This window comes from Pan paniscus, chromosome 4 (assembly GCF_029289425.2).
Source record: "Pan paniscus chromosome 4, NHGRI_mPanPan1-v2.0_pri, whole genome shotgun sequence".
Taxonomy (NCBI): domain Eukaryota; kingdom Metazoa; phylum Chordata; class Mammalia; order Primates; family Hominidae; genus Pan; species Pan paniscus.
In genome coordinates, this window is record NC_073253.2 from 172,433,818 (window position 1) to 172,456,913 (window position 23,096).

The 23,096-nt window shown below is 55.6% G+C and overlaps 2 protein-coding genes across 5 annotated transcripts in view; one reads left to right on the forward strand and one right to left on the reverse strand.

The window, feature by feature from the left end:
- Positions 1–17,777, reverse strand: part of LMAN2 (lectin, mannose binding 2) — a 50,893-nt gene extending 33,116 nt beyond the window's left edge. Inside the window, exons 1-4 of one of the 4 annotated variants that reach the window (XM_063604312.1) lie at positions 17,660–17,777; positions 5,961–6,088; positions 1,714–3,417; positions 1,435–1,553 (exon numbers count right to left, since the gene is read on the reverse strand). In XM_063604312.1, the coding sequence (XP_063460382.1) occupies positions 1,435–1,553; positions 1,714–1,909 (315 nt within the window). In that variant the 5' untranslated portion in view covers positions 1,910–3,417; positions 5,961–6,088; positions 17,660–17,777. Of the gene's footprint in view, positions 1–1,434; positions 1,554–1,713; positions 3,616–5,960; positions 6,089–17,659 lie in introns of those variants that run through there. The other 3 variants (XM_034961063.3, XM_024928817.4, XM_003806854.5) reach the window with 3 other exon arrangements.
- RGS14 (regulator of G protein signaling 14) lies at positions 8,075–22,831 on the forward strand. Its single transcript, XM_008958292.3, has 15 exons — positions 8,075–8,303; positions 16,229–16,250; positions 16,443–16,621; positions 16,974–17,066; positions 17,158–17,301; positions 17,682–17,825; positions 17,982–18,093; positions 18,425–18,534; positions 18,985–19,188; positions 20,856–20,932; positions 21,173–21,299; positions 21,400–21,481; positions 21,585–21,631; positions 21,710–21,824; positions 22,109–22,831. Exons 1-15 carry the CDS (start codon positions 8,259–8,261, stop codon positions 22,309–22,311), a joined length of 1,704 nt encoding a protein of 567 aa, XP_008956540.1. The 5' UTR covers positions 8,075–8,258; the 3' UTR covers positions 22,312–22,831.
- Positions 22,832–23,096: the final 265 nt, after the last annotated feature.

Below are 23,096 nucleotides of genomic sequence, written 5' to 3' on the forward strand. Positions count from 1 at the left end.
CATGAAAAATATAAGGCTGAATTATCATTTCTTTAAAATATCTGAAAGCCCTAAGACAGAATGTGACAGAATGTGACTCGGGGGAGATAGGGTGGTTAATGAAGAAATGTCTGCGTGGGTGGCACTTGAATTGAGACTTAACAGATGAGAAGGAACCAAGCAGGCATGAGGAGCCAGGAGGCAGTGTCCCAGACAGAGGGAACAACAGGTGCAAAGGTCCTGAGGCAAGAAGGCAGCCAGGGAGGCTGGAACAAAATTAACACAGAGAATGACTGGAGATGCACCAGGGGCCAGATTGTGCAGACATAATGCATGCTTACCCCTTCACAGGGGACTCCACGCTCTGAAGATCAGACTGAAAGCTGAAGAAAGTATCCCCAGATGCCACTAACAGCAGTGTGGAGGCTCGGGGCAGGAAGGAGAGGAGGAGCAGAGGGGACGGGCAGACCAGGCAACACAAGGACAGTGTGGGTTCCCAGAACTAAACAAGAAAGTCAACCAGCAGGGATCAGAGAGCAGGGTGATGGAGAAAACTAGAACACTGGCCAACAGCTTAAGCCATGGGAAGGGCTGAGATTAGGCAAGCTGGGGCAGGAGCAGGTCCCGCTCCAAGCTGTAACCCAGCCCCAAATTATTCTTCTTTCCCCTTTTTCCTCACCTTGACTGCCTCAGTGTGGATTCTGTGTAGCAGCTGTCATTGGCCACTGCTCACATACTACATACTACATACTCTGAGGCAAAGGTCACAGACACTAAAACTGCCCACAGGTCCAGTCCCTCCACACTACTGATGACAAGACCCTCAACCAAGCATTGCAAAAAGGGTTCTAAGGGGTTCCTCCACTGTCCAGGTGAAAAGAGTCAAGTACATCGAGTGAACTGCTGGGCTTAGAGATCAGACAAATCAGAGTTTAAATACTGTTTATGACATTTGCTAGCTGGGTTATCTTTGTATAGTCATGAAAGCCATCTATTTCAAACAGCTTGTTTGAAAATTAAATGCAATAAGGCATGGCAAGGTCAGTGCCTAATACACAGCAAAACACCCAATAAAGATCCAGTTCGCTCGGTTCTTCCCACTACTGAGGGGGTTCAAGGCAGACAGCCTGACAGTTCCACTACTTTCTGGCTATGTAACTTTGGGTAAGGCACTTTCAAACCTGAGTCTTAGCTTCTCAGTGGGTAAAATGGAGATAACATTACTCATCTCGCATGGCTTTTAAAGTGAGGAGGATATAGTGTCAAGCGCAGCTCCTGACACATAGTAAGTACCCAATACCCATCGCCTCTTATTATTGGTGGGTGTGGCCGAGATGAGGAAAAGGCCAGGGACAGAGGTGCAAACCTATAAACGAAGCTGGGGTCTCAGCTGCTCGGGAGGCAGGGACTAGCAGCCAACCGCACAGTACGCCTATCCTCTTGAGAACCACTCACCTGGTGGTTCCAGATAGAGCCCTCTTTGCTGCGCTCGTCAGGGGTCAGACGTACGTACTGGCTCGTGAGCATAGTGCTGCCCTGGAAGTCCCAGAGGGGCATAGAGCTGGAACCGACCCCTGTGGGAAGAGACAGGTGCTAAGAGGCCACGCCAGGACTGGCCTCACCAGAGGCAGGAAACCCACAGAGATGCTCTGCTCAGGAGAAAGGGCACGCCTTCCCCTAGCCCTGTTCAGCCTCGCCCTCACTCTTCACTCATTCCCGCCCCAAGGGCTTCACCTTGGTAGGGCTTAATGAGCGAATGCTCCCGCTTGAGATGTTCACTGTTGCCGTCAGTTATATCCGCAGTCACAGACCCCAACAACAAAAGAAGAAAGAGAGGTGTAGTGGGGCCAGGGCCGGGGCCGAGAAGCCCAGGCCTTCCCAGGCACCGCCGGCCCCAGCCCCAACGCCAAATGCAGCCTTCCGCCGCCATTCTCCTCTCCTCTCGGCCACTTCCGCCCTAGAACTTCCGCCTTCCGGGTGTCCCATCTAATGGCCTCCGGCCGGAAGCGCTTCAACTTTAGTGTCGCCAGGGAGTCAAAAAGCAAAGCCTCCGCAGCAGACGGGGCGGCAGCTGCATTGGCCGGGCAGCCTCTCATCCTGGTTGAGTGCCGTTTCATCTCCTTAGAGGCTCCAAGGCACACGCCGGCCAGCCCCAGCAATGGGTTCTTTCGAGCGACAAGAGCTGTAACCAGTCACGGAACAGCACGTTAGGCTTGCGAGCCAATGAGGAGCAGAGGGATGGTTGGAGCCGGCGGGAGCGCGAGGGCCGTCCGTGACTCGGGGCATGCTGGAATTTGTAGTTTTTGTCGGTCGCTCTAATGGGACGGATTCGCGAAGACTAGGACGTCTTGGGCTTCTGGCCGCAAGTCCCGTCTCTGGAATAACCTTTTCTAGTCCTGGAGAAAGGAGCTCTGAATTGAAGGCGGAGTCCTGAATTCCAACCCTTGTCCTCCCCGGGTGGCCCTGGGCAAGCCTTTAAGCCGTGCCTGCCGTCAGGCGCCCCAGCTTCGCGCCTTTGGAGACTCAGAATTCCCAATTATTTGAGGGCCTCCACTACCCTCAACTCCTCAGGCCTAGTCGGGTTGAAGCAAGAGGAACAGACACAGATCCTGGCCTGGGACCCCAGTGATGACTGGAACTCATCCCTATGCAAAAGAGCGCAGTGCCTGGTACAGCAAGTAACGTCCGTGGAAGGCCCAGGAAAGCTGTGAATCAGAGGTCGAAAACTGGTGGCCTGCAGCTGAATAGAGCTCTGTTTTACCTGCCAATATTCTAATAAATGGCTTAACTACCAGTATTTTAAAGTCAGAATATAGAGGCTGGGCGTGGTGGCTCACGCCTGTAATCCCAGCACTTTGGGAGGCTGAGGCCGGCGGATCACGAGATCGGGAGATCGAGACCATCCTGGCTAGCACGGTGAAACCCCGTCTCTACTAAAAAATACAAAAAATTAGCCGGGCGTGGTGGCAGGTGTCTGTAGTCCCAGCTACTCCGGAGGCTGAGCCAGGAGAATGGCTTGAACCCAGGAGGCAGAGCTTGCAGTGAGCCGAAATCGCGCCACTGCACTCCAGCCTGGGCGACAGAGCGAGACTCTGTCACACACACACACACACAAAAAGTCGGAATATGTACATTCACATCAGAAATCCAGACTTCCGGCTGAGCTCAGTGGCTCAGGCCTGTAATCCTAGCACTTTGGGAGGCTGAGGCGAGCAGATTACCTGAGCTCAGGAGTTTCAGACCAGCCTGGACAACACGGTGAAACCCCGTCTCTACTAAAATACAAAAGAAATTAACGGCGTGGTGGCGGACACCTGCAGTCCCAGCTACTCGGGAGGCTGAGGCAGGAGAATTGCTTGAACCCAGGAGGCAGAGGTTGCAGTCAGCAGAGATCGCGCCATTGCATTCCAGCCGGGGCGACAGAGCAAGACTCCGTCTCTACAAAAAAAAAAAGAAGAAGAAGAAGAAGAAAAGAAATCCAGACATCCGGTTTTTTACCCCCAAAAAAAAAAAAGAAGAAGAAGAAGAAGCAAAAGATCTAGGCACACATTCCCACAACAGAACAATAGGCTGGAGCTGAATGGGACTGCCCCTCCACCAATGCCTTCCTCTTCTAAGCTGGTCCCCACCTGGTCACTCGTTTACAGCACTTGCCTGGCTCCTCCAGACATTTGAATCAATGACTCCTGTTGTAGATCACAGGGAGGGATGTTGGTTGCTTGCTCCTTTTAGAAACTGCCCTCTTGAATGAATGGACTTATTCAGGATTGAGTGCTGAATCTTTTCTTGGTCATATATTTTTCATTCGCTTTTTTATTATTAAAGTCACACATTCTGGTCAGGCGCGGTGGCTCACACCTGTAATCCCAGTAGTTTGGGAGGCCGAGGTGGGCGGATCACTTGAGGCTAGGAGTTCGAGACCAGCCTGGCCAACATAGCGAAACCCTGTCTCTACAAAAAATTAGCTGGGTGTGGTGGTGCACGCTTGTAATCCCAGCTACTCAGGAGGCTGAGGCACGAGCATCACTTGAACCTGGGAGGTGGAGGTTGCAGTGAGCCAAGATCTTGCCACTGCACTCCAGCCTGAGTGACAGAGTGAGACTCTGTCTCAAAAAAGTCACACATTCTTGTGGTGTGTATGGAGACAGAGAGAGAACAGACATACAAGACACAACAAGCCAGGCATGGTGGCTCACACCTGTAATCCCAGCACTTTGGGAGGCCAAGGCAGGTGGATCACTTGAGGTCAGGAGTTCGAGACTACCCTGGCCAACATTGTGAAACCCTGTTTCTACTAAAAATACAAAAAATTAGCCGGCCATGGTGGCGGGTACCTATAATCCCAGCTACTCAGGAGGCTGAGGCAGGAGAATCACTCGAACCCAGGAAGCAGAGGTTGCAGTGAGCCAAAATTGTGCCATTGCACTCCAGCCTGGGCAACAAGAGTGAAACTCCATCTCAAAAAAAAAAAAAAGAAAAGACACAACAAAAGTCTTCTGCCACTCCCCTCGCAAGGAGTGTCCCCTTCCAGAGATTTATCTGCACCCATACAAACAAAAACATGCACATTCCATGGGACCTTCATGGGGACTGGGATTTTTGTCAGCTATGGTCACTACTGAATCCCTGGCATCTAGAATAGTGCTTGTCACATAGGAGGTGATTAATAAGTAACTGGTGAAAGAATGAATATTTGTTCTAGAACCTGGAATTGGGTCATGAAGAATGAGTAGGAGTTTTCCGGGAAAGGTAAAGGCATTCTCAGCAGAGAGAAGAGGAGCTGCAATCTAGGGAGGGATGTGTGAGAGCAGATGAAATACAAGTAGTTTGGAATGGCTGAGAAGTTGGAGTTCGGGGCTGCGGGGGAGCTGAAGCCAAAACTCAAAGGGCCTTCAATTCCCAACTAAGGAACATGGCCTTTTCCCAGAACTCAATGGGATATTTCTAAGCATGGGAGTGACCAATGTGGATTCCTCTAGCTATGGTGAGGAGAAGAGATTGGAGCGGGGATAATAGGGAGACTGAATTCATCATGATCGGGGGAGAGAGGGTGAGGCCTAAGCCAAGGAGGTCTTCACAGAGAAGAAGGATCAGAAGTCCCAGCCAGAGACTAAATCAGGAACTGATGCCCTGTGGGCAGCCAGGAAGGGAGAAGTTGAGGATGGTGCTTTGTGGGTGGAGGTACTCCACCACTCTCATGGCATGGAGAAGACTAGATAAGGGCTAAGAGATGGGAACAGCCAGGGCTAGCTGTGGTGAAGATGTGGTCAGAGCTAGAACTGGCATCCATGGTGGAGAGGAGGGAAGAGGTGTCTCTGCAGGAGAGTATGAACTTCAAAGGGGGTCCCAGGCAGAGACTGTGACTGTCCTTTGGCAGGAAGAAGATGAGCTGTGGGCATCTGTGGTGGCCAAAGCCCAGTTCCAGGCACCCCAAGCACACTCACAGCTTAGCAGATCTCTAAGAGGATGTATAGCCTTGGGCAACTCACTTCTCTCTGAGCCTCAGTTTCCTGATCTGTGAAATGGGAATAATAAGCACCACTCACAAAGTGGTTGTGAGGACTGGGACTGTAAAGCCACCTAGGAAATGGCCCAGATCCATGGCACAGCAGACAGGAAGTCTTCACCCATATCACACACCCTACAACCCCCATAGGCACATTGAAACAGTCACACACCTTATTAAGACCACCATTGGCAATGGTCCAGGCCCAAAAGCAACCTCCACGCTAACCCCTTTCACACATCAAGTCTGACTGAATCTCTCTGTCTGTGTGGCCTGAAGCAAGGTGTCTGGAGAGAGGTGAGGCAGTGCTGGGAGAAGAAGTGTGTTAACTAGGGCAGTGCTAGCTGCTATAACAAATAGGCCCTAATGTATATAATGACCTGAAAATTTTTTTGATGATTCTTTTTTTTTTTAACTATTTTTACAAGATTTGTGCATCTGTCAGGAGGCTCAAAAAATTTTACTTCCCACTTACATAATGGTCTGAAGCTGGTTTCCAGGTTGATGGGTGGCTTGCCTTCAGGCACTGATACACAGACCCTGCTTTTTCCTTCTTGTGGTTCCACAATCCCCTGGGCCTCCTCATCTTCTCTATCCATCCAGCTGAAGGAGAAAGAGGGAGGGTGCAGGGCACACACTTACTTCTTCAAAGCCTTGGCTCAAAAATGACACATGTCATCCCACACATTTTCAATTGGCAGGAAGTAGTCACATGTCCACATCTGACTGCAAGGGAACCTGGGAAAGTAAAGTTAGCCACGTGCCCAGGAAAAAAGGACATGAATTTGTGGTGAAGAGCTATTCAGTTTCTGCCACTGAAGAGTTCAGGTCACAGCCCTAGAAGGGGCAGTGGGGCAGAGGGTAGAATATGGAGAAGTGGCTATCACCTTGTCGCTGCAGAAAGACTAGCTGAGGCTGGACACGATGGCTCACACTTGTAATCCCAGAGCTTTGGGAGGCTAAGGTGGGTGGATTGCTTGAGCCCAGGAGTTTGAGACCAGTCTGGGCAACATAGGAGACATCTCTACAAAAAAGAAAATTACGCAGTCACGTTGACATGCACCTGTGGTCCCAGCTACTTGGAAGGCTGGGGTGGGAGGATTGCTTGAGCCCAGGAGGTCAGGGCTGCAGTGAGCCTAGATCCTGCCACTACACTCCAGCCTGGGTGAGTAACAGAGCAGGACTCTGTCTCAAAAAAAAAAAAGTAAAGAAAAGAAAAGAAAAGAAAGAAAAAGAAAGAGAAAGAGTAGCTCAAATCAGAATGGTGGGCAAGTTGAGGGGTCTTAGTAAGCCCACGCTTAGAAGAAAATATAAGTCCTTGCAGTGGGGACACGCATGTGTGAGAAAGAGGCAAACCAAGGACCCTAGCTAAAATTTTTAAAACTGGAGTTCATCTGGGGCCAGGTCAGGGCCGAGGGCAGGATGCCCACCCTTCAGCCAACACTACATGCTATCAAATTAAGTTTATATCCCCCAAAATTCATACGTTGAGACACTAACCTGCAAGGTGTTATTTGGAGACAGGGCCTTTGAGAGGTAATTGGGTCATGAAAGAGAACCCCTTAGGGTGGGATTAGGAATTAGTGCCCTTATAAAAAGAGACAGGAGGGAGCTGGCTTCCTTTATCTCCACTTGCTATCGTGAGGACACAGCAAAAAGACAGCTGTCTGCAAACCAGGAAGAGGGCCCTCTCTAGATACCAGATGTGCCAGCGGCTTGCCCTTGGACATCTCAGCCTCCAGAAGTGTGAGAAATACTTATTTGTTGTTTAACCCACCTGGTCTATGGTATTTTTGCTATAGCAGCCTGAGTTGACTAAGGCAGGATTTCTGAGTGAGTATGAATGCGCTCAAGTCTTTGGCCACAGATATAGGTGATCCAGTCCCCTACCTAGGTAGGTGAGCGTGTGCATCATACCTGCTTACGCATATGTCACTGGAGTGTCGGAATACATATGTCCTATGTTCAGGTGTGCCTGTCACATGCACCTGTTCAGGGGACTGTGCATGCACATGACTATACACCCAAGTCCCCCTTGTAAGGGAGAGCCCATGTGTTTATGACACGCATACCTGAATGTCTGTGTGTGCACAGCCATGCGGGCAAGTTATCCATCTGTCTGCACACCTGGCCACATGCATGGAAGGAGCCTGTAGGTGTCTGGGGCTAGAGGTACCCTGCATATGCGCAGCTGCGGGGGAGAGGGGTACCGAGCACATGTTTGTCTGGCACACAGTAGGTATGAGATAAGTGTGTGCCGAGTAAAGTACACGTGTGGATGCACAGGTCCCAGTGCACGTGTGTGCATGTCCACAGGAACGCCCCCAGGGTGGACAAAGGTGCCTAGGTATGTTTACTCGTGTGCTGTGAGCCCAGGCATGAACTTAGAGCTCCCTGGTCCTGGCCAGACCAGGCTGGGCTCCTTGCTGGGCACACGGAAGCCTCTGCCTTGTGTTGGTGCCTGTGCGGGATGCTGCCAGGAGTGTGTTGGTGGCGTGTGTGTGCGTGAACGTGTGTGTGTGTGCGCGTGTGTGTGTAGGAAGAGGCGTTCGCTCTCTTAGACCTTGCTTCTTTCTGTGGTTTGGTTTCTATAGAGACACTTCCTGTGGCAGAGAAAAGAGGTAGTGAGCGGTGTTTCAGGATGTGAGGGCCCGCAGGAGCCGAGTCGGGCTCTCTCCACTGCCTGCCCGCCACCGTGCAAGCTCTGGCCGGCGCTGCCCACAGTCCCCATGGTGGGCAGCCCCCGCGGTGGGGACCCCTGATCGGCAGCGGCATGCCAGGGAAGCCCAAGCACCTGGGCGTCCCCAACGGGCGCATGGTGAGTGTGGGCTCCGGGCCAGGGCCACGAGGAGGGGGTGGGCACACCCAGGGTGGAGCCCAGGAGGCACACCCGGCAGGGCCAGGGAAGAGCCCACGGGCTGCCAGCAGGCGAGAGAAGTTGGGTACAGACAGCAGCAGGTGGTGGGACCTGGTGCTCTCACCCCTAGACCCTTCCAGATGGCCCAGCCGGGAGCCTGGTACAACCCTGGCAGTGAGGCCAGAACAGAGCGGGCACAGGCTTCTGGTCCAGCCCCCACCACTCCCTCACCTGCTGCATCTGGGGCTGCATCCCAGGGTCTCAGGGACACTCGATGTGCTCCTTGCCCCCCACCCATCCCCACAGTGGCTCAAGCCCCTACATCCCGCTCAGCCTGAGTCCTCCCCTCCTCACCCCCTGCTCCAGGTGCCCAAGGTCATGTTAGTGGCAGCTCTTGCTGGGTCGGTGTCCTCCAGCCGGAGCTACTCCAGAGGCTTCCTGCCAGAGCTAGCATTGTTTGGGCAGCCCAGGATGGGGCAGCAGGGTCAGACTAGGTTGATGCAGCTTCTGCCTGTTCTATTCCTGAGATTCCAGGAAGGGCTGAGCACTAGGATCCCCCTGGCTGCAGCTGCCCCACCCCTTAACCCTCTCCCTGGCTGCTTAGCCCCAGATCAGAGCTGCCCTCAGAGGATCTGGCTCTTCTCATTCATTCAGCAGATGGGGCAAGCTGTGCTGGGCCTCCCTTCTCTCCCTAGGGATCCCCCCTCACTTGGAAGAGTCCCTCTTAACAACCTCAGGAAGGCCAGTGTCCTGGCCCACCACCAGGCCCCAGCCTGGTATCACGGGCCAAAGCCAGTGGCTCTATAGAGACCTGGGTTCCAGTCCTGGTTCTATTCTCTCTTACTGGAGGGAGGGTCCTCGCCAGCTCTCAGTTTCCTCATCCCTAAAATGAAGAGGTTGGAATGAAGTTCAAGGCTTGTTGAGATGATAGAGTGAAATAATGCATATGAGGCCTTTGACCCATTGTGGAGGCTGCATAATTGTCAGCCCAGTGCCCCCTACATTTTCAGCCCCAATTCAAAGATCTCCTGCCTCACCAAGAAGCTGAGGCAGCCCCATCACCACTCCTGCCCCTTAGTTCCCAAAACCTGCCTCTACCTCTTCTTCCAGCATCTCTTTCCTGCCCAGCCCGGGCTGGCCGGCTGGGAGAGAGGCCACCCTTCAAAGCCAGCTCAGCCCCCCATCTCACTGTCTGCAGTACCGACCCCACCACGAAAGTGCAAAAAGAAAACCCACCTCCCTTGCATTCCCACGTCACAGGCATGACACTTGGCTCGTCCTTGCCTAGGTGACCGGGCCAGGAAGCCAAGGAGGCTAACCCCAGGCCCACCCAGGGAGGGCAACTGGATTGATGCTTCTGGGACAGCGCCTAGAACTACAGGGCAGCAGAGGGGGCCCAGAGACAGACCCAGCCCCTGCCCCTTCTGTGTCAGCCTGTGACTTCTCTACTCAAAAGTCACCTAGAGCAGGGAGGGTGCCCCCAAGGTCTGCCCCCAGTTCCATCAAGCCCACAGACGCCCCGGCTCCTCTCAGAACTGTCACACACAGGTTTATCTTTGCCCTTCCTGGGCCTGTTCCGAACTCTCTGTGCCACCTCTTAGAATCCCGAGGGTCACAGATTGGCTGCCTGCTGGTCACTGAGTAGCTTCCTGCGGCCTTGCACAGCTAGGGCAGGGAGGGCCAGACAGGCACTGGGATCTGAGGTGGGGATGTGGATGGAGGGGCGCCTGGGGAACAGGTATGTCTGGTCCCTCCATGAGTTACCTCCCAAGGGAGGCTCAGAGAAGTAAATGCTGTGCCGAGGTCAGCCGGAGAGTAGAACGTCAGCATCTGAACCCCCAGAACTGCCTGGCCCCGGTCCTTCCCTACCTCTCCTCTCGCCACCATCATTCCCTGCTGTGGAAGCTTCAGTTGTCAGCCTTGCCTCTCTGCCATTCAGCTTGTCACTTGCATTCCTTGTCAGTTGCAAGGAAACCTGTCACTTGGAGACATCTCCCAGCCCCCTTCCTAGGGATGTCTTCACACAGCCTCTTTACCTTTTCATTTGTTCATGTACTTATTCACTCATTCATTCAACAACCCCTCCTTAGTGCCTGCTTGGTGCTGCCACTGCCCCTATCCTAGACACTCCCGACCCAGGCCCATCCGCCCTAGTCCCTGCCCCCTAGTCTGGCAAGGCACAAAAGACACAGGTGAAAATACCAGGCAGTGGCTCAAGCCTGGAATCCCAGCACTTTGGAAGGCCAATGCAGGAGGATCGCTTGAGCCCAGGAGTTTGAGACCAGCCTGGGCAACATAGTGAGGACCCATCTTCTTTTTAATTAGCTGGGCATGGTGGTATGCACCTGTAGTCCCAGCTACTGGGAAACTGAGGTGGGAGGATCGTTTGACCCCAGGAGGTAAAGTCTGCAGTGAGCTGTGATCACACTCAGACTGCACTGCAGTCTGGGTGAAAGAGCAAGATCCTATATTAAAAAAAAAAAAAAAAAAAAAAAAAGATGGAAGGAAGGAAGGAAGGGAGGGAGGGAGGGAGGGAGGGAGAGAGAGAGGAGGCAGGCAGAGTTGCTCACGCCTCTAATCCCAGCACTTTAGGAGGCCGAGGCGGGCAGATCATGAGGCCAAGAGATCGAGACCATCCTGGCCAATATGGTGAAACCCCTTCTCTACTAAAGATACAAAAAATTAGCTGGGTGTGGTGGTGTGTGCCTGTAGTCCCAGCTACTTGGGAGGCTAAGGCAGGAGAATTGCTTGAACCTGGGAGGCAGAGGTTGCAGTGAGTCGAGTTCGTGCTACTGCACTCCAGCCTGGCAACAGAGCAAGACTCTCCACTAGCTCCATGCACCGTGTTGTAGGAGACGGTCCCTAAAGGGTCTGCAAGCTGGAGGAGGGAGGGCATGGCATAGGCCTGGCTGTGGGCAAACACAGGGACAGGGCCCTAGGGGAGGCTGAGAGTTAAGCCTGGAGGGGCAGTTAGCCTGGCCTGTCCTGTCAGAGGGCCTAGTTAGTCTTCCCCTCGTGGCAGGAAGACCTGCAAGGCAAAGCCCATGCAGCTCTCTCTTTGTCCCTGGCGTCCAGCTCAGGGCACTCGAGTTCAGGGTGGCCTTATACAGGGGCAAGGCCAGGGGTCATCTCCACAGGCTGGTTCAAGTTGAAGGGACCAGACACCCAGATTCTGTGTGGACATCTCCAGACAGGGTCTTGCAGCCCCTCAAGCTAGGATGAAATCCTCAAGAGGATGGTAGAGGGTGCCCAGCATAGAAGATGCTCAGAAAATTGGCCCTCCTTCAAGGTCTGATCCCTCTAGAGGGCACAGTTCAAGAGGAGCCCCTGAGCAGGTCATGCCAGATTAGACTTGCCCACCTGTGCCCCAAGGGCTGAGGCCCTGGGCCTCCAAGCTTCCTTGGTCCACAAAGGGAGTCAGCTTGGGTAGAGGGTGGGGAGGCCTCAGGCTCCAGAATCAGGCAAACTTGAGTTCTAATCTCAGTTCCGCCACATCTCAGCTGCATGGCTTCTTTGGGCCTCAGTTTCCTCATCTGTAAAATGGGGGTAATAATACCTGCCACACAAGATACCCGTAAAGATGGAGGGAGGACATGAATGTGTGCTGCCAGAGGGTGACTGCCACACAGTCAAAGCTCAGGAAATTGGGGCCTTACTCTCACCTTAGCATTTTCAGATGCCAGCAGCTCCCCCAGGACCAAATTCCTAAGAAAAAAATATGACCAGCTGAGGTCCAAGCCTGGGTCCGTGTGTCACTGGCCACCACACCCTTCCTTGCCCTTTCTTCCCCTTTTTCTCCATTCACTCACCACTTCTTCTCAAGCAGGCTAAAGCAGGGGAGGCCAGCCCTGCTCAACACAACTTCCCCAGGCCCTGCAGTGGCAGCCAGGGCAGGCCAGAGCCCCTGCAGGGCCCCCGCACACCTGCACCTCACTCCGCTGTGGGGTGCTGCTCTGATTGTGGCATGCCTGGTGCTTTCACTCGTGGGGCCTCATTCAAGCTTCACAGCAGCCTCAGGAAATTGGGAGTGCTGAGCCCCATGCTACCCAGGGAAAACTGAAGCTCAGAGAAGTTACTTGTTCCCGAATAGCAGAGCTGGAATTGGATTCCACCCCCACTCCCACCCATCTCCAGATTTCTGTCCCTACTCAATTTCAGCTCCAGCTATGCTATCAACAACTGTCAGGGCAAGAGAGGCTCAGGATGGAGAGCTACAGGTGGCATTCAGGGGCTGAGAGTCCCTAGTGAAGGGGTGCCAAGGCCAGGGTCCTGATGGCTGCTTGGGAGCACGGGGCAAAGACGGTGCTTCTTGAGGAGGGAGTTCAGATCTGACCCCTCCCACCAACCAGGCCAGCACTCCAGGGGCGACCAGACTGGCAGGGGAGAGAGGCCGGGACATGGGTGGATAAGCACGTGGTGGGAAGGGGCACTCAAGGGGCCTGGTGTTTGGGGACGACTAATGTCAACGGGCAGAGATCGGGGAGCAATTCCAAGCGAAGAGCAGGAGCAGATACCCAGGCACTGGCAATGGCAAAGCCGGAAGCAGGGGTGTGGGGAAAATAGAAAAGTTCGGTGAAGTGTAGGGTGGAGGTGAGGGGGAGGGAAATGGGTGAGGCTGAAGGGGGTTCATTAGTCAGGCCCAGGTAGGGTTTTAGCCGTAACCTGGCAACCGCAACGTGCCTCCGGGGGCAGGGAAAGGGCCCGGGTTGGCACCGTGGGGAGGGGTGGGGCCTGGGGAGGATCTAGCAGGCAGCCCCACTTAACGACATTCAGTTAAGCAGAACATGGAAAATAAACCTGTGAGGGCCAAACAAAATTGAAGTGCTGGCTGGCGCCAGCTCCAGCGCCTATCACCCCTGACTCGGGGTTAGAGGGCAGGACAGAGGCTCAGGGTGTGCGCGAGGAGGGCAGGGCCAGGCAGCCCAGCGGAGGGGGGCGAGTCCGGGTGATTCTCGGGGATCTGGGGGAGGGCGATGACTGCGTCTCCGAGGCTGGGAACACCGTGGCGGTGCAGTCGGGGGAGGAGGAGCCCGGGCGCGGGCAGGTAGGTGCAGGCTGCAGAGGAACCTTGCGGCCGCGCGGGGAAAGGCTTCGTCCCGTCCCTCCTCGCAGCCCTCTGCCGCCCTCGGAGTGGGGACTTTCTCCTGTCGCCGTGGGAAGCACCGACTTTCGTTGGGGGATTTGACTCTGCGGGGAGGACAGAGCGGGGAGCACGAGAGCAGGGCCAGGAGGGGCGGGGCCGGAGACGGGGGCGGGGCGCGCTGGGCCCGACGCCCCGCCCAGCGCGCTCTGCACTAACTCGCCGCCCTCCACTGCAACTTCTTATCCCCGGGCTCCAGATGGGAAGCGAAGCCCAGGGAGGAGCCCGAAGTTGTAAAACTGGAAAAAGTCAGGGCTGGGGTTTGAATCTGGATCTGAGAGACCCCTCCCCGCCCCCAACACCTGTGCTCTTTCCTTCTATGGCGGGAGTGGCAAACTCGAATGTGTAGCGGGGTCAGGCATCAACACTGACACAAGAACGACATTAATAGTAACGTTCCTTGAACATTTACTACACGCCCGATGGTGTTCTGAGTTCTTTATATATATTTCACTCATTTAATCGCACCAGTCCTTCGAAGTCAGGACCATTATTTGCTCCATTTTTAGAGAGGAAAAAACTGAGGCACAGAGAGGTTAAGTACCTCGTCCAAAGTCACACAGCACAAATTTGACCTCCCAAATTTGAGCCTGCCTCCCACTGCCTCCACAAGTAACACAAATGCATTAAACTGGCCCCAGAGGCCTCTGAGAGGAGTGTAAGCCCTTTTGGGGAAGGTGGTGGCTGCTCAATCCCGGACAAGGTTGTCCTGCTGAGAAGGAGCTGGAGCATTACAGTCTCACAGAGCAAGTGGAATTTAAAATCTCTTGCTTTTTAAATGTGGAAAATACCTTTAAATAAAAATAATAATCATAATAATAAAACCTGAGAGGGCCAAGGTAATAGTAATTTCCCACATATCTGCAGACCGGATCTGGCCCACAGATGGCCGCCCTGTGACCTGAATACTCTCAGGGTGGGAGTAGGAAACAGAGAGGAAGGTTCCATTCAGGAGGGTGGGGGTTGGGGGGCTTTCCAGGGGTGGAGATGTTTGCAGGCCTGTTTCTAGTTGGGATGGGAATAAGGGGCTGGTGGTAGGAACTTCTGTGACAGGGCATGGTGAAAATGTAGGAGGTAAGCGGGAAGTAGGAACTGGGGATGACTCAAGCCCTGATGTTGGAAGCCCGGGTGATGGGAAGAAAGATGGGGGCAGGGAAGCTGGTTTGGTACTGTGTTTTGGTGGAGGCAGAGGGAGCTTCCATTTGGGACTTCCATTTGGGAGCTTGAGGGCTTGTGGGACATTTGAGGGGGGACTCGCCCCCCTCCGCTGGGCTGCCTGGCCCTGCCCTCCTCGCGCACACCCCGAGCCTCTGTCCTGCCCTCTAACCCCAAGTCAGGGGTGATAGGCGCTGGAGCTGTTACCAGGAAGTTGGTTATGTGTGTCTGGAGCTGTGGATCTGTGGATGGGACAAAGTGCCCAGGACAGAGCCAGAGAAGGGTTGAGGCCACATTGCATGAGTGGGAGATAGCGAGGAAGCTGGAGGAGGTGCTAGGGAGGTAAAAAGAGAAACAAGAGAAACCACCGCAAGAGTCATTTTGAGAGGAGAGTTTTTCTGTTTCACTAATGATTGGGATTCCCAGAGAAACCAGAGTTGTGCATTGGGGGCAAGGATGGAGTTAGTTACTGCAGCAGTACTACTCACAGAGTAGTCCCTGAACCAGTAGCATCAGCATCACCTGGGAGCTTGGTAGAAATGGACAGCCTCAGGCCCCATCTTGGACCTACTGAACCTGAATCTCCAGAGGTGGGGTCCTCCCACTCTGCACTGAAGTTTGAGAACCACTGCTCTGTACTATAGACCACCATCTTTTGCCCTCCCACGGTGGTAATGGGACTCTGGGCCCAATAGGCAACACGTGCAATAGTAAGATCACTGGCTGCAGAGACACCTCTCCTTCCTCAAAGACAGCACATGTTTATACAGCCCATATCACATGCTGGCCCGTGTTCTAGATGCTGTGGATATATTTTTATTTGATTTTCTGTTATTGAGACGGAGTTTTGCTCTTGTCACCCGGGCTGGAGGGCAATGCCACAATCTCAGCTCACTGCAACCTCTGCCTCCTGGGTTCAAGCGATTCTCCTGCCTCAGCCTCCCGAGTAGCTGGGATTACAGGCATCCACAACCACATCCAGCTAATTTTTTTTTTTTTTTTTGTATTTTTAGTAGAGACTGGGTTTCACCATGTTGGCCAGGCCGGTCTCGAACTCCTGACCTCAGGTGATCCACCCATCTCGGCCTCCCAAAGTGCTAGGATTACAGGCGTGAGCCACCATGTCCAGCCAATGCTGTGAATATATTAAACTGACTTGATCTTTACATCAAGATGGAAGCAAATGGTTTGCCTCCATTTGTAAATAGGCATTATCTCCTATTTACAGATTACAGATGGAGGCAAACAAGTTAACTAACTTGCCCAAAGTTACACAGCTAGTAAGTGGCAGAGACTAAAGTCTGTTCCTACCCACCATGCTATGCACACCTGGCTCACCCAGCAGGGGCTGGGGGAGGAGGGAACCAGGGGCTGCTAGAAGGTACCTGCCATAAGTCCCACTACTTAGTGGTTGGCACAGGATGGAAGGGGAGCCAGGGGCAGCCTGAGCAAAACCCTGACGAAGTAGAACCTGGCCGGGGATGTCCAGGTAGAGGAGAACACAGTTCCAGCTCCTGGGAGTCGGGCCCAGAACTGTCCCCTGGGAATCCTCACTGGGCTCGTCTGACTTTCTCTGTTGGGTCTCTTATAGGTTCTGGCTGTGTCAGATGGAGGTAAGTGACAGAATGTGTGGAGAACTGGCTGAGTGGGAGGGAGGAGGGAGGTGGAGATGGGTGGGGACACCCCTGCCACCTGCTATCTTTCCAGGGAACATGGCTGCAGAGTGGATGCATGGGGGAGGGTGGGTTGTGCCAGGGGCTGGGGAAGGCAGCAAGGCTCACCCCGACTTGTCCATCCCCCTGCAGAGCTGAGCAGCACGACGGGGCCCCAGGGCCAGGGCGAGGGCCGCGGCAGCTCCCTCAGCATCCACAGCCTCCCCAGTGGTCCCAGCAGCCCCTTCCCAACCGAGGAGCAGCCTGTGGCCAGCTGGGCCCTGTCCTTCGAGCGGCTGCTGCAGGACCCGCTGGGCCTGGCTTACTTCACTGTAAGCCTGGGGTAGGGAAAGGGAAGGGGGGACACGGGAGAGGGCAGGGCGTGGATGGAGCTTCAGGCTGGCCAGAGTGGGGTCCTCTGTCAGCTTCCTCATCTAGCCTTCCTGCAGCACCCTCTTCCTCTTCTCCCAGCTGGGAACTTTTCTTCCTTCTCCCTGTCCTTGTCTCTGCCTCTCATTTTCTCTCCCTGTCTTCAGATCGGTCTGGCTCCGTCTGTCTGTCTGGCCCTGTCTGTCTGGCTTGGTCTCTTGGCCCTGTCTCTGTCCCAGTCTTTTTGATCACATCCCCCAGTTTGGTCTCTGTGTCTCTGAGTCTCTGCCTGCCTCCCCCTCCTTCCCCTCCCAGGAGTTCCTGAAGAAGGAGTTCAGCGCGGAAAACGTGACTTTCTGGAAGGCCTGCGAGCGCTTCCAACAGATCCCGGCCAGCGATACCCAGCAGGTGGGGGAAGGGGGAGCTGGGGCCGAGGGCTGGGGAGAGGGGAACTGGGGCCACGCTCCCTGACCAACTCCTCCCGTCCCTCCTCCTTCAGCTAGCTCAGGAGGCCCGCAACATCTACCAGGAGTTCCTGTCCAGCCAGGCGCTGAGCCCAGTGAACATCGACCGTCAGGCCTGGCTTGGCGAGGAGGTGCTGGCCGAGCCCCGGCCGGACATGTTTCGGGCACAGCAGCTTCAGGTGGGCGATCCTGGGGGGATTGGCCTTGAAAGGGAGACAAAAGGAGCAGGGGCGGGGTCGGACCCTGGCGGGGAGTCTGAACTACAAAGCGGAGGGGGCAAATTTGGAGGCGGAGACAGAGCCAAATGCCGGGGCAGGCAGGGCGGAGCTCAGAGGGCGATATCAGAGGCATCGGGGAAGGACAGTTAGAGACGGAGCCTAGCTGAGCTCGGGGCGGGCCTGGACCCCGGGGGTGGGTATAGGAACTGAGGTCGGGGCGGGGCTTGGGAAATCCAGCCCTAGGTTTGGGGCGGGGCCAGCCCCAAGGACCCGGCCTGGGTGCAGGCAGCCCAGCGCCCCCACCCCAGCCCCGGCTCACCTGTTCCGGGGTCGCCCCGCAGATCTTCAACTTGATGAAGTTCGACAGCTATGCGCGCTTCGTCAAGTCCCCGCTGTACCGCGAGTGCCTGCTAGCCGAAGCCGAGGGACGCCCTCTGCGGGAACCTGGCTCCTCGCGCCTCGGCAGCCCTGACGCCACGAGGAAGGTGCGTGGGACTGGGCGATGGACTGGGCGAGGCAGGGGGTCCTGCGGACCGCGTGCAAGAGGGGACGCCCCCGGGTGCAGATCTGCGGGTCTGTGCCCACGGTCTGCAGGCGGGCTGGGGCCCAGCCCGGTGCCAGCGCCTCCCCTGTACCCACAGAAGCCGAAGCTGAAGCCCGGGAAGTCGCTGCCGCTGGGTGTGGAGGAGTTGGGGCAGCTGCCACCCGTTGAGGGTCCCGGGGGCCGCCCTCTCCGCAAGTCCTTCCGCCGGGGTGAGGGCAGGAGCGAGCAACAGAGATGCGGGGAAGGCGGGAGTTTGGTTAAATTTGGGGAGTGCCCCCTTCCTCCTACGTGGCCCACAGTCTGTAAGTCTGTGAAAATTGAAACGCAGGTCCCAGTGACCACCACACTCCCCTGGGTGGTTCGGGTCTTGGGCTAGACCTCAGACGTTTGGAAATCTCCAACGGTGGTGTCGCTCCCAGGAATTTACACCTGGGCCCCTGCAGGATGGCTCCAAACAAGGCCCACCAGTGGGGAACAGGCTTCCGCAGAGGATGGGTGAGGGCGGGGGGCTGTTCGCGTTCATCGCTTCCTCTTCACTAGAGCTGGGCGGGACTGCAAACGCCGCCTTGCGCCGAGAGTCTCAGGGCTCCCTCAACTCCTCCGCCAGCCTGGACCTTGGCTTCCTAGCCTTCGTCAGCAGCAAATCTGAGGTGAGCCGACTGTTGGGGAAGGCAAGATGCTCTATGGGCTAGAGTCACTACTCAGGCCCATTTACGTGGTGGCCCTCATTCCAAGTTGCTGTCCTTACTGCGTCTCCCAGCTTTCTCTGCGTAGCCAACCCTTCAGCCTCCTTACTTGTCTCACTATATTGGTCCCCATATATGTCATGGGTACACATCCTCAGTTGGCAAATGTGTGCACATGTGCAGCGCCCAGGTGTGTATACACAGCACGTGTGTGGGAATCAGCGGGTGGACCCGTCTCTAGGTGCCCATATGCCTGGGTGTGCATACATGTGTTCCTGCAGGAGGACGTATCTTTGCCTGCCTTGGGAGTGCGTGTGCATGCTTGAGCCCCAGCAAGCTTACCTATCTCTGTGTACCTGTGTGCATGCCCTTGCATGTGTACACATAATCTCCCCGACTCCTGCCCTGAATCAGAGCCACCGGAAGAGCCTTGGGAGCACGGAGGGTGAAAGTGAAAGCCGGCCAGGGAAGTACTGCTGTGTGTACCTGCCCGATGGCACAGCCTCCTTGGCCCTGGCCAGACCTGGCCTCACCATCCGAGACATGCTGGCAGGGATCTGTGAGAAACGAGGCCTCTCTCTACCTGACATCAAGGTCTACCTGGTGGGCAATGAACAGGTGGGAACCTGACCTGGCTCCAACTCTAACCTCCTTCCTGATCCTGACCCCAACTCCATTTCTGTCTCTGCTCAGTCATGGCTCCAACCCCAATTCAAGTTCTAAACCCAACTCCAAAGCACCCTCAGCACCAACTTTCACTCACTCAGACATCCACCCACCCCCCACCTCATGTCCTTCCAGGTTTCCACCTTCATCCATCATCCTATTGTGGTGATCTTAGGGAGGTAAAACTGGAGAGAACCACTGTTGGAGCTGGGGTTTGCCCCTCATCGTTCCCAGAGTCCAGATTCCCATCCCCACAGACCCATCCTGGAAATGGCCATCCGTGGGGTGCCCTCACCTCCTTAGCCTCTAGGGGCACCCAACTGCACCTAACCAATGAACTTTTTCCTTTAGGTGCAAACTAGCTTAAACTTTAAAGAAGACCTAGGGGAAAACTGGCTTTAAAGGAAACCATTCAGTCAGGGGAATCTCAAGGAAGAATGCTACCTTCCAGGGGGCCATCGGGATTTCATTTACCTAGTAGACAAGTCCTAAGGCCGTGCCAGGTGTGTGGGGGAGAGGAACCTAGATCTGGGGCTGTCCTCCTGGCCCACAGGCTGAAAGTAAGCCAAGCAGGGAGTGATCAGGGAGGAGGAAGAGTGAAAACTCCAGAGAAGGTCTCTTGGGAGAGGGTAGGCATTTCTGGCTGGTGTCCGGAAGGCTTCATGAAAGAAGCAGCAGTAGATGTGGATGGGCAGAGCTGTGGGGGAGGATATTCCAGGCAGAGGGAACAGCTTAGGCAAAGGCTTGCAGGTGGGTACTTGCGGGGCATGTTCAGGGGCCTGGAGTGCAGGGGTGCGAGGGCAGTAGTGGGAGGCATTCTGCCCACTCTTCTCAGGCCGCTAGGGCGGCTGCCAGCAGCCCAGATGGGCTTTCATACATGCTAAATATAACTTCCTCACCCACACTCCACCTGCTCCTGCAGCACAGCATAAGCCTACTGCCTGGGAGATGCTGCCCCCAACCCCCACATCAGGCTGGAGCAGGCAGTGGGGCCTCTGAAGGTGGTCATCACGAGAGTTACTGTTTATGTACCTACTGTGTGCCAGGCATTGTGCCAGATGCTTCACATCCTCTGGTTTCACAGCAGTTTTGAGGGTGGGCCCTTTTTGAATGAGGAAACGAGAAGTGTCCTTAGTAGCGGGGAATGGAGAGAAGTGGACAAATGTCAAAAATGGGACCAGGCCAGGGTGGTTGGTCAAAGGTGGGTGGTGAGGGAGGAAATGCTTCCAGCTGGTCTGGTCAGATTTCACACACCTGAGGGACATGAGACAGCTGTCCTGGAGGCAGAGCCTGTCCTGGCACAGAAAGAGTAGGCCAGAGATCCCGGATCTAGGCCTGCCCCTTATCATTTCATGCCAGCAGCTACGTTTCTCGTAATTTCTGTCCTTTCCTAAGAATGTCCAGCATTCTTGCCACTCTTCTCCCTGGCCTTGGCTTTCCTGGGCTTGGACTCCAGCTTGGTACCTTAACCCATTTGCTCCCCTACAGCTCTTCCACCCTCCATCCCTTCCTCTAGGAAGCCCAGTGGTGGCCATGGGAGGGCGTGAAGTTGTTCTCAGACCCACAGGGATGGCTGGGGGTTGGGGGAGGGACTCTTAGACCCTGCCTGGCATCCACAGAAGGCCCTGGTCCTGGATCAGGACTGCACCGTGCTGGCGGATCAGGAAGTGCGGCTGGAAAACAGGATCACCTTCGAGTGAGTGTCCTGCCCCCAAGTCTGGGTCCCAGGTCCTGACGCTCCCTTCAGGCCCTGTTCTAGCTACCTGGCTCCCCAGGCCCCGCCCCTCGTGCTAGCCCCGCCCCTGGGACAAACCCCGCCCCCTACAAGCCTGTCCCACCTTCTGCAGTTCAAGCTCCACCCCCTCGGGTTTGTCCTGGGAAGGGTTTGGCGGGGGGCCGGCCCTCCGGCCCTCTGCTGCCCGAGGGTTCCTCGCAGGCTGGAGCTGACGGCACTGGAGCGCGTGGTACGAATCTCAGCCAAGCCCACCAAGCGGCTGCAGGAGGCGCTGCAGCCCATTCTGGAGAAGCACGGCTTGAGCCCGCTAGAGGTGGCGCTGCACCGGGTGAGCTGCCGGGCCGCGGGGCGGGGCGAGGCGAGGCGGGGCGGGGCGGGGCGGGGCCGGGCGGAGGCCTGTACCGCGGGCTGCTGACCTCTCCCCACAGCCAGGCGAGAAACAGCCTCTGGATCTGGGGAAGCTAGTGAGCTCGGTGGCGGCCCAGAGACTGGTTTTGGACACTCTTCCAGGTAGGGGACGCTGGCCTCGGGGCTTGGTCTGGAACAGCTGTGGCCCAGGAGGAAGGGGGTCCAGGTGGGAGGCAAACACTAACTGTGGCCCTCTCTGCTGCAGGTGTGAAGATCTCCAAAGCCCGTGACAAATCTCCCTGCCGCAGCCAGGTGAGCGAAAGGCGAGTGGCCTCTTCCACCCTCTGCTTCTCCTCTCCCGATTTTGGCTCTGACCCCATATTCTCGCAGGGCTGCCCACCTAGAACTCAGGACAAGGCCACCCATCCCCCTCCAGCGTCCCCCAGTTCTCTGGTGAAGGTGCCCAGTAGTGCCACTGGAAAGCGGCAGACCTGTGACATCGAAGGTACATGGTGGATGAGCTGGGGATCAGAAAGACTAGGGCAGTGGGGTTGGGGACCATTCAGGGTGGCATCAGAGAGCCTTGAGCTAAGGCAGGGGGCTGGGTGCCACTGGGCATGGAACAGGAAGGATGGGGGTTGGGGGGTCAAAGGGGCTGGAACAGGGGGCCACAGGCCATTGGTGCTGGGGCCAGGGAGGCAGTGGCCACAGTAAGGCAGCAGGACTATTGTGGGCTGGCATATAGGCAGGTCTGCCGGGGGGAACCCTCATGCTGTGGCTTGCCTCCAGGCCTGGTGGAGCTGCTGAACCGGGTGCAGAGCAGCGGGGCCCACGACCAGAGGGGCCTTCTGAGGAAAGAGGACCTGGTACTTCCAGAATTTCTGCAGCTGCCCGCCCAAGGGTCCAGCTCCCAGGAGACCCCACCACAGACCGAATCAGCAGCCCAGCCCATCGGGGGATCCTTGAACTCCACCACCGACTCAGCCCTCTGACAGCTACCCAACAGTCCAGGACAGCTGCATGGCACCCGGCGGGCCGAGCATGCCATGGGTCCGCTCTGCATGCCCTGTCTGTGCCATGAGTGTCCCTGGCCCCTTCCTGCCATGGGCAGGCCCGCAGGAAGAGCTGGTAGGGGTGGAAAGGGGACTCAGATGAGACACACCCCACAGCTGCCACCGCCTTGTCCCTCAACAAGCTCACCCCCAATCCCTTGCAGCCAGGCCACAATGGGGGAGGTGAGTCCAGCCCCTTGGAACAGGCTTGCCCAACATGGAGGGATGGCGTTGGCAGTGCCAGCCTCCCCAGCCTGTGCCAAGCTTCAACAGGGGCAAGAGGAGGGGCTGGCCCCTCCTCAGGAAGCTGGTATGAGTAAGGCCTGAGGGTGCAGGCAGGCAGCCCTGTACCCCACCCACATAGACTATACTGTACATACAGATTTTGCAGTAGGCTTGGGGCAGCTGGGTTTGTCCTTGATGTATGATACTGTTATTATAATAATTATTATTATTCTGCCATGAGTTGTCTTCCTTGTGTGCCAGACTGTCCTGTGGCTTCCCCCACCCTCAAAACACACTACTTCTGTCACCAAGGTCAGTGCCAGGAAACTCTTGGGGACCTCAGGATGTGCCTCCTGACTTCCTGTTTTCAGAACCTCTCTTCCTGACTGCACAGTATATGGGGTGGTGTGTGAATATCTTATAGTATTTTTTTTTTTAAGAATATGGGAGCTGGGTGAGGTGGCTCACGCCTGTAATCCCAGCACTTTGGGAGACCAAGG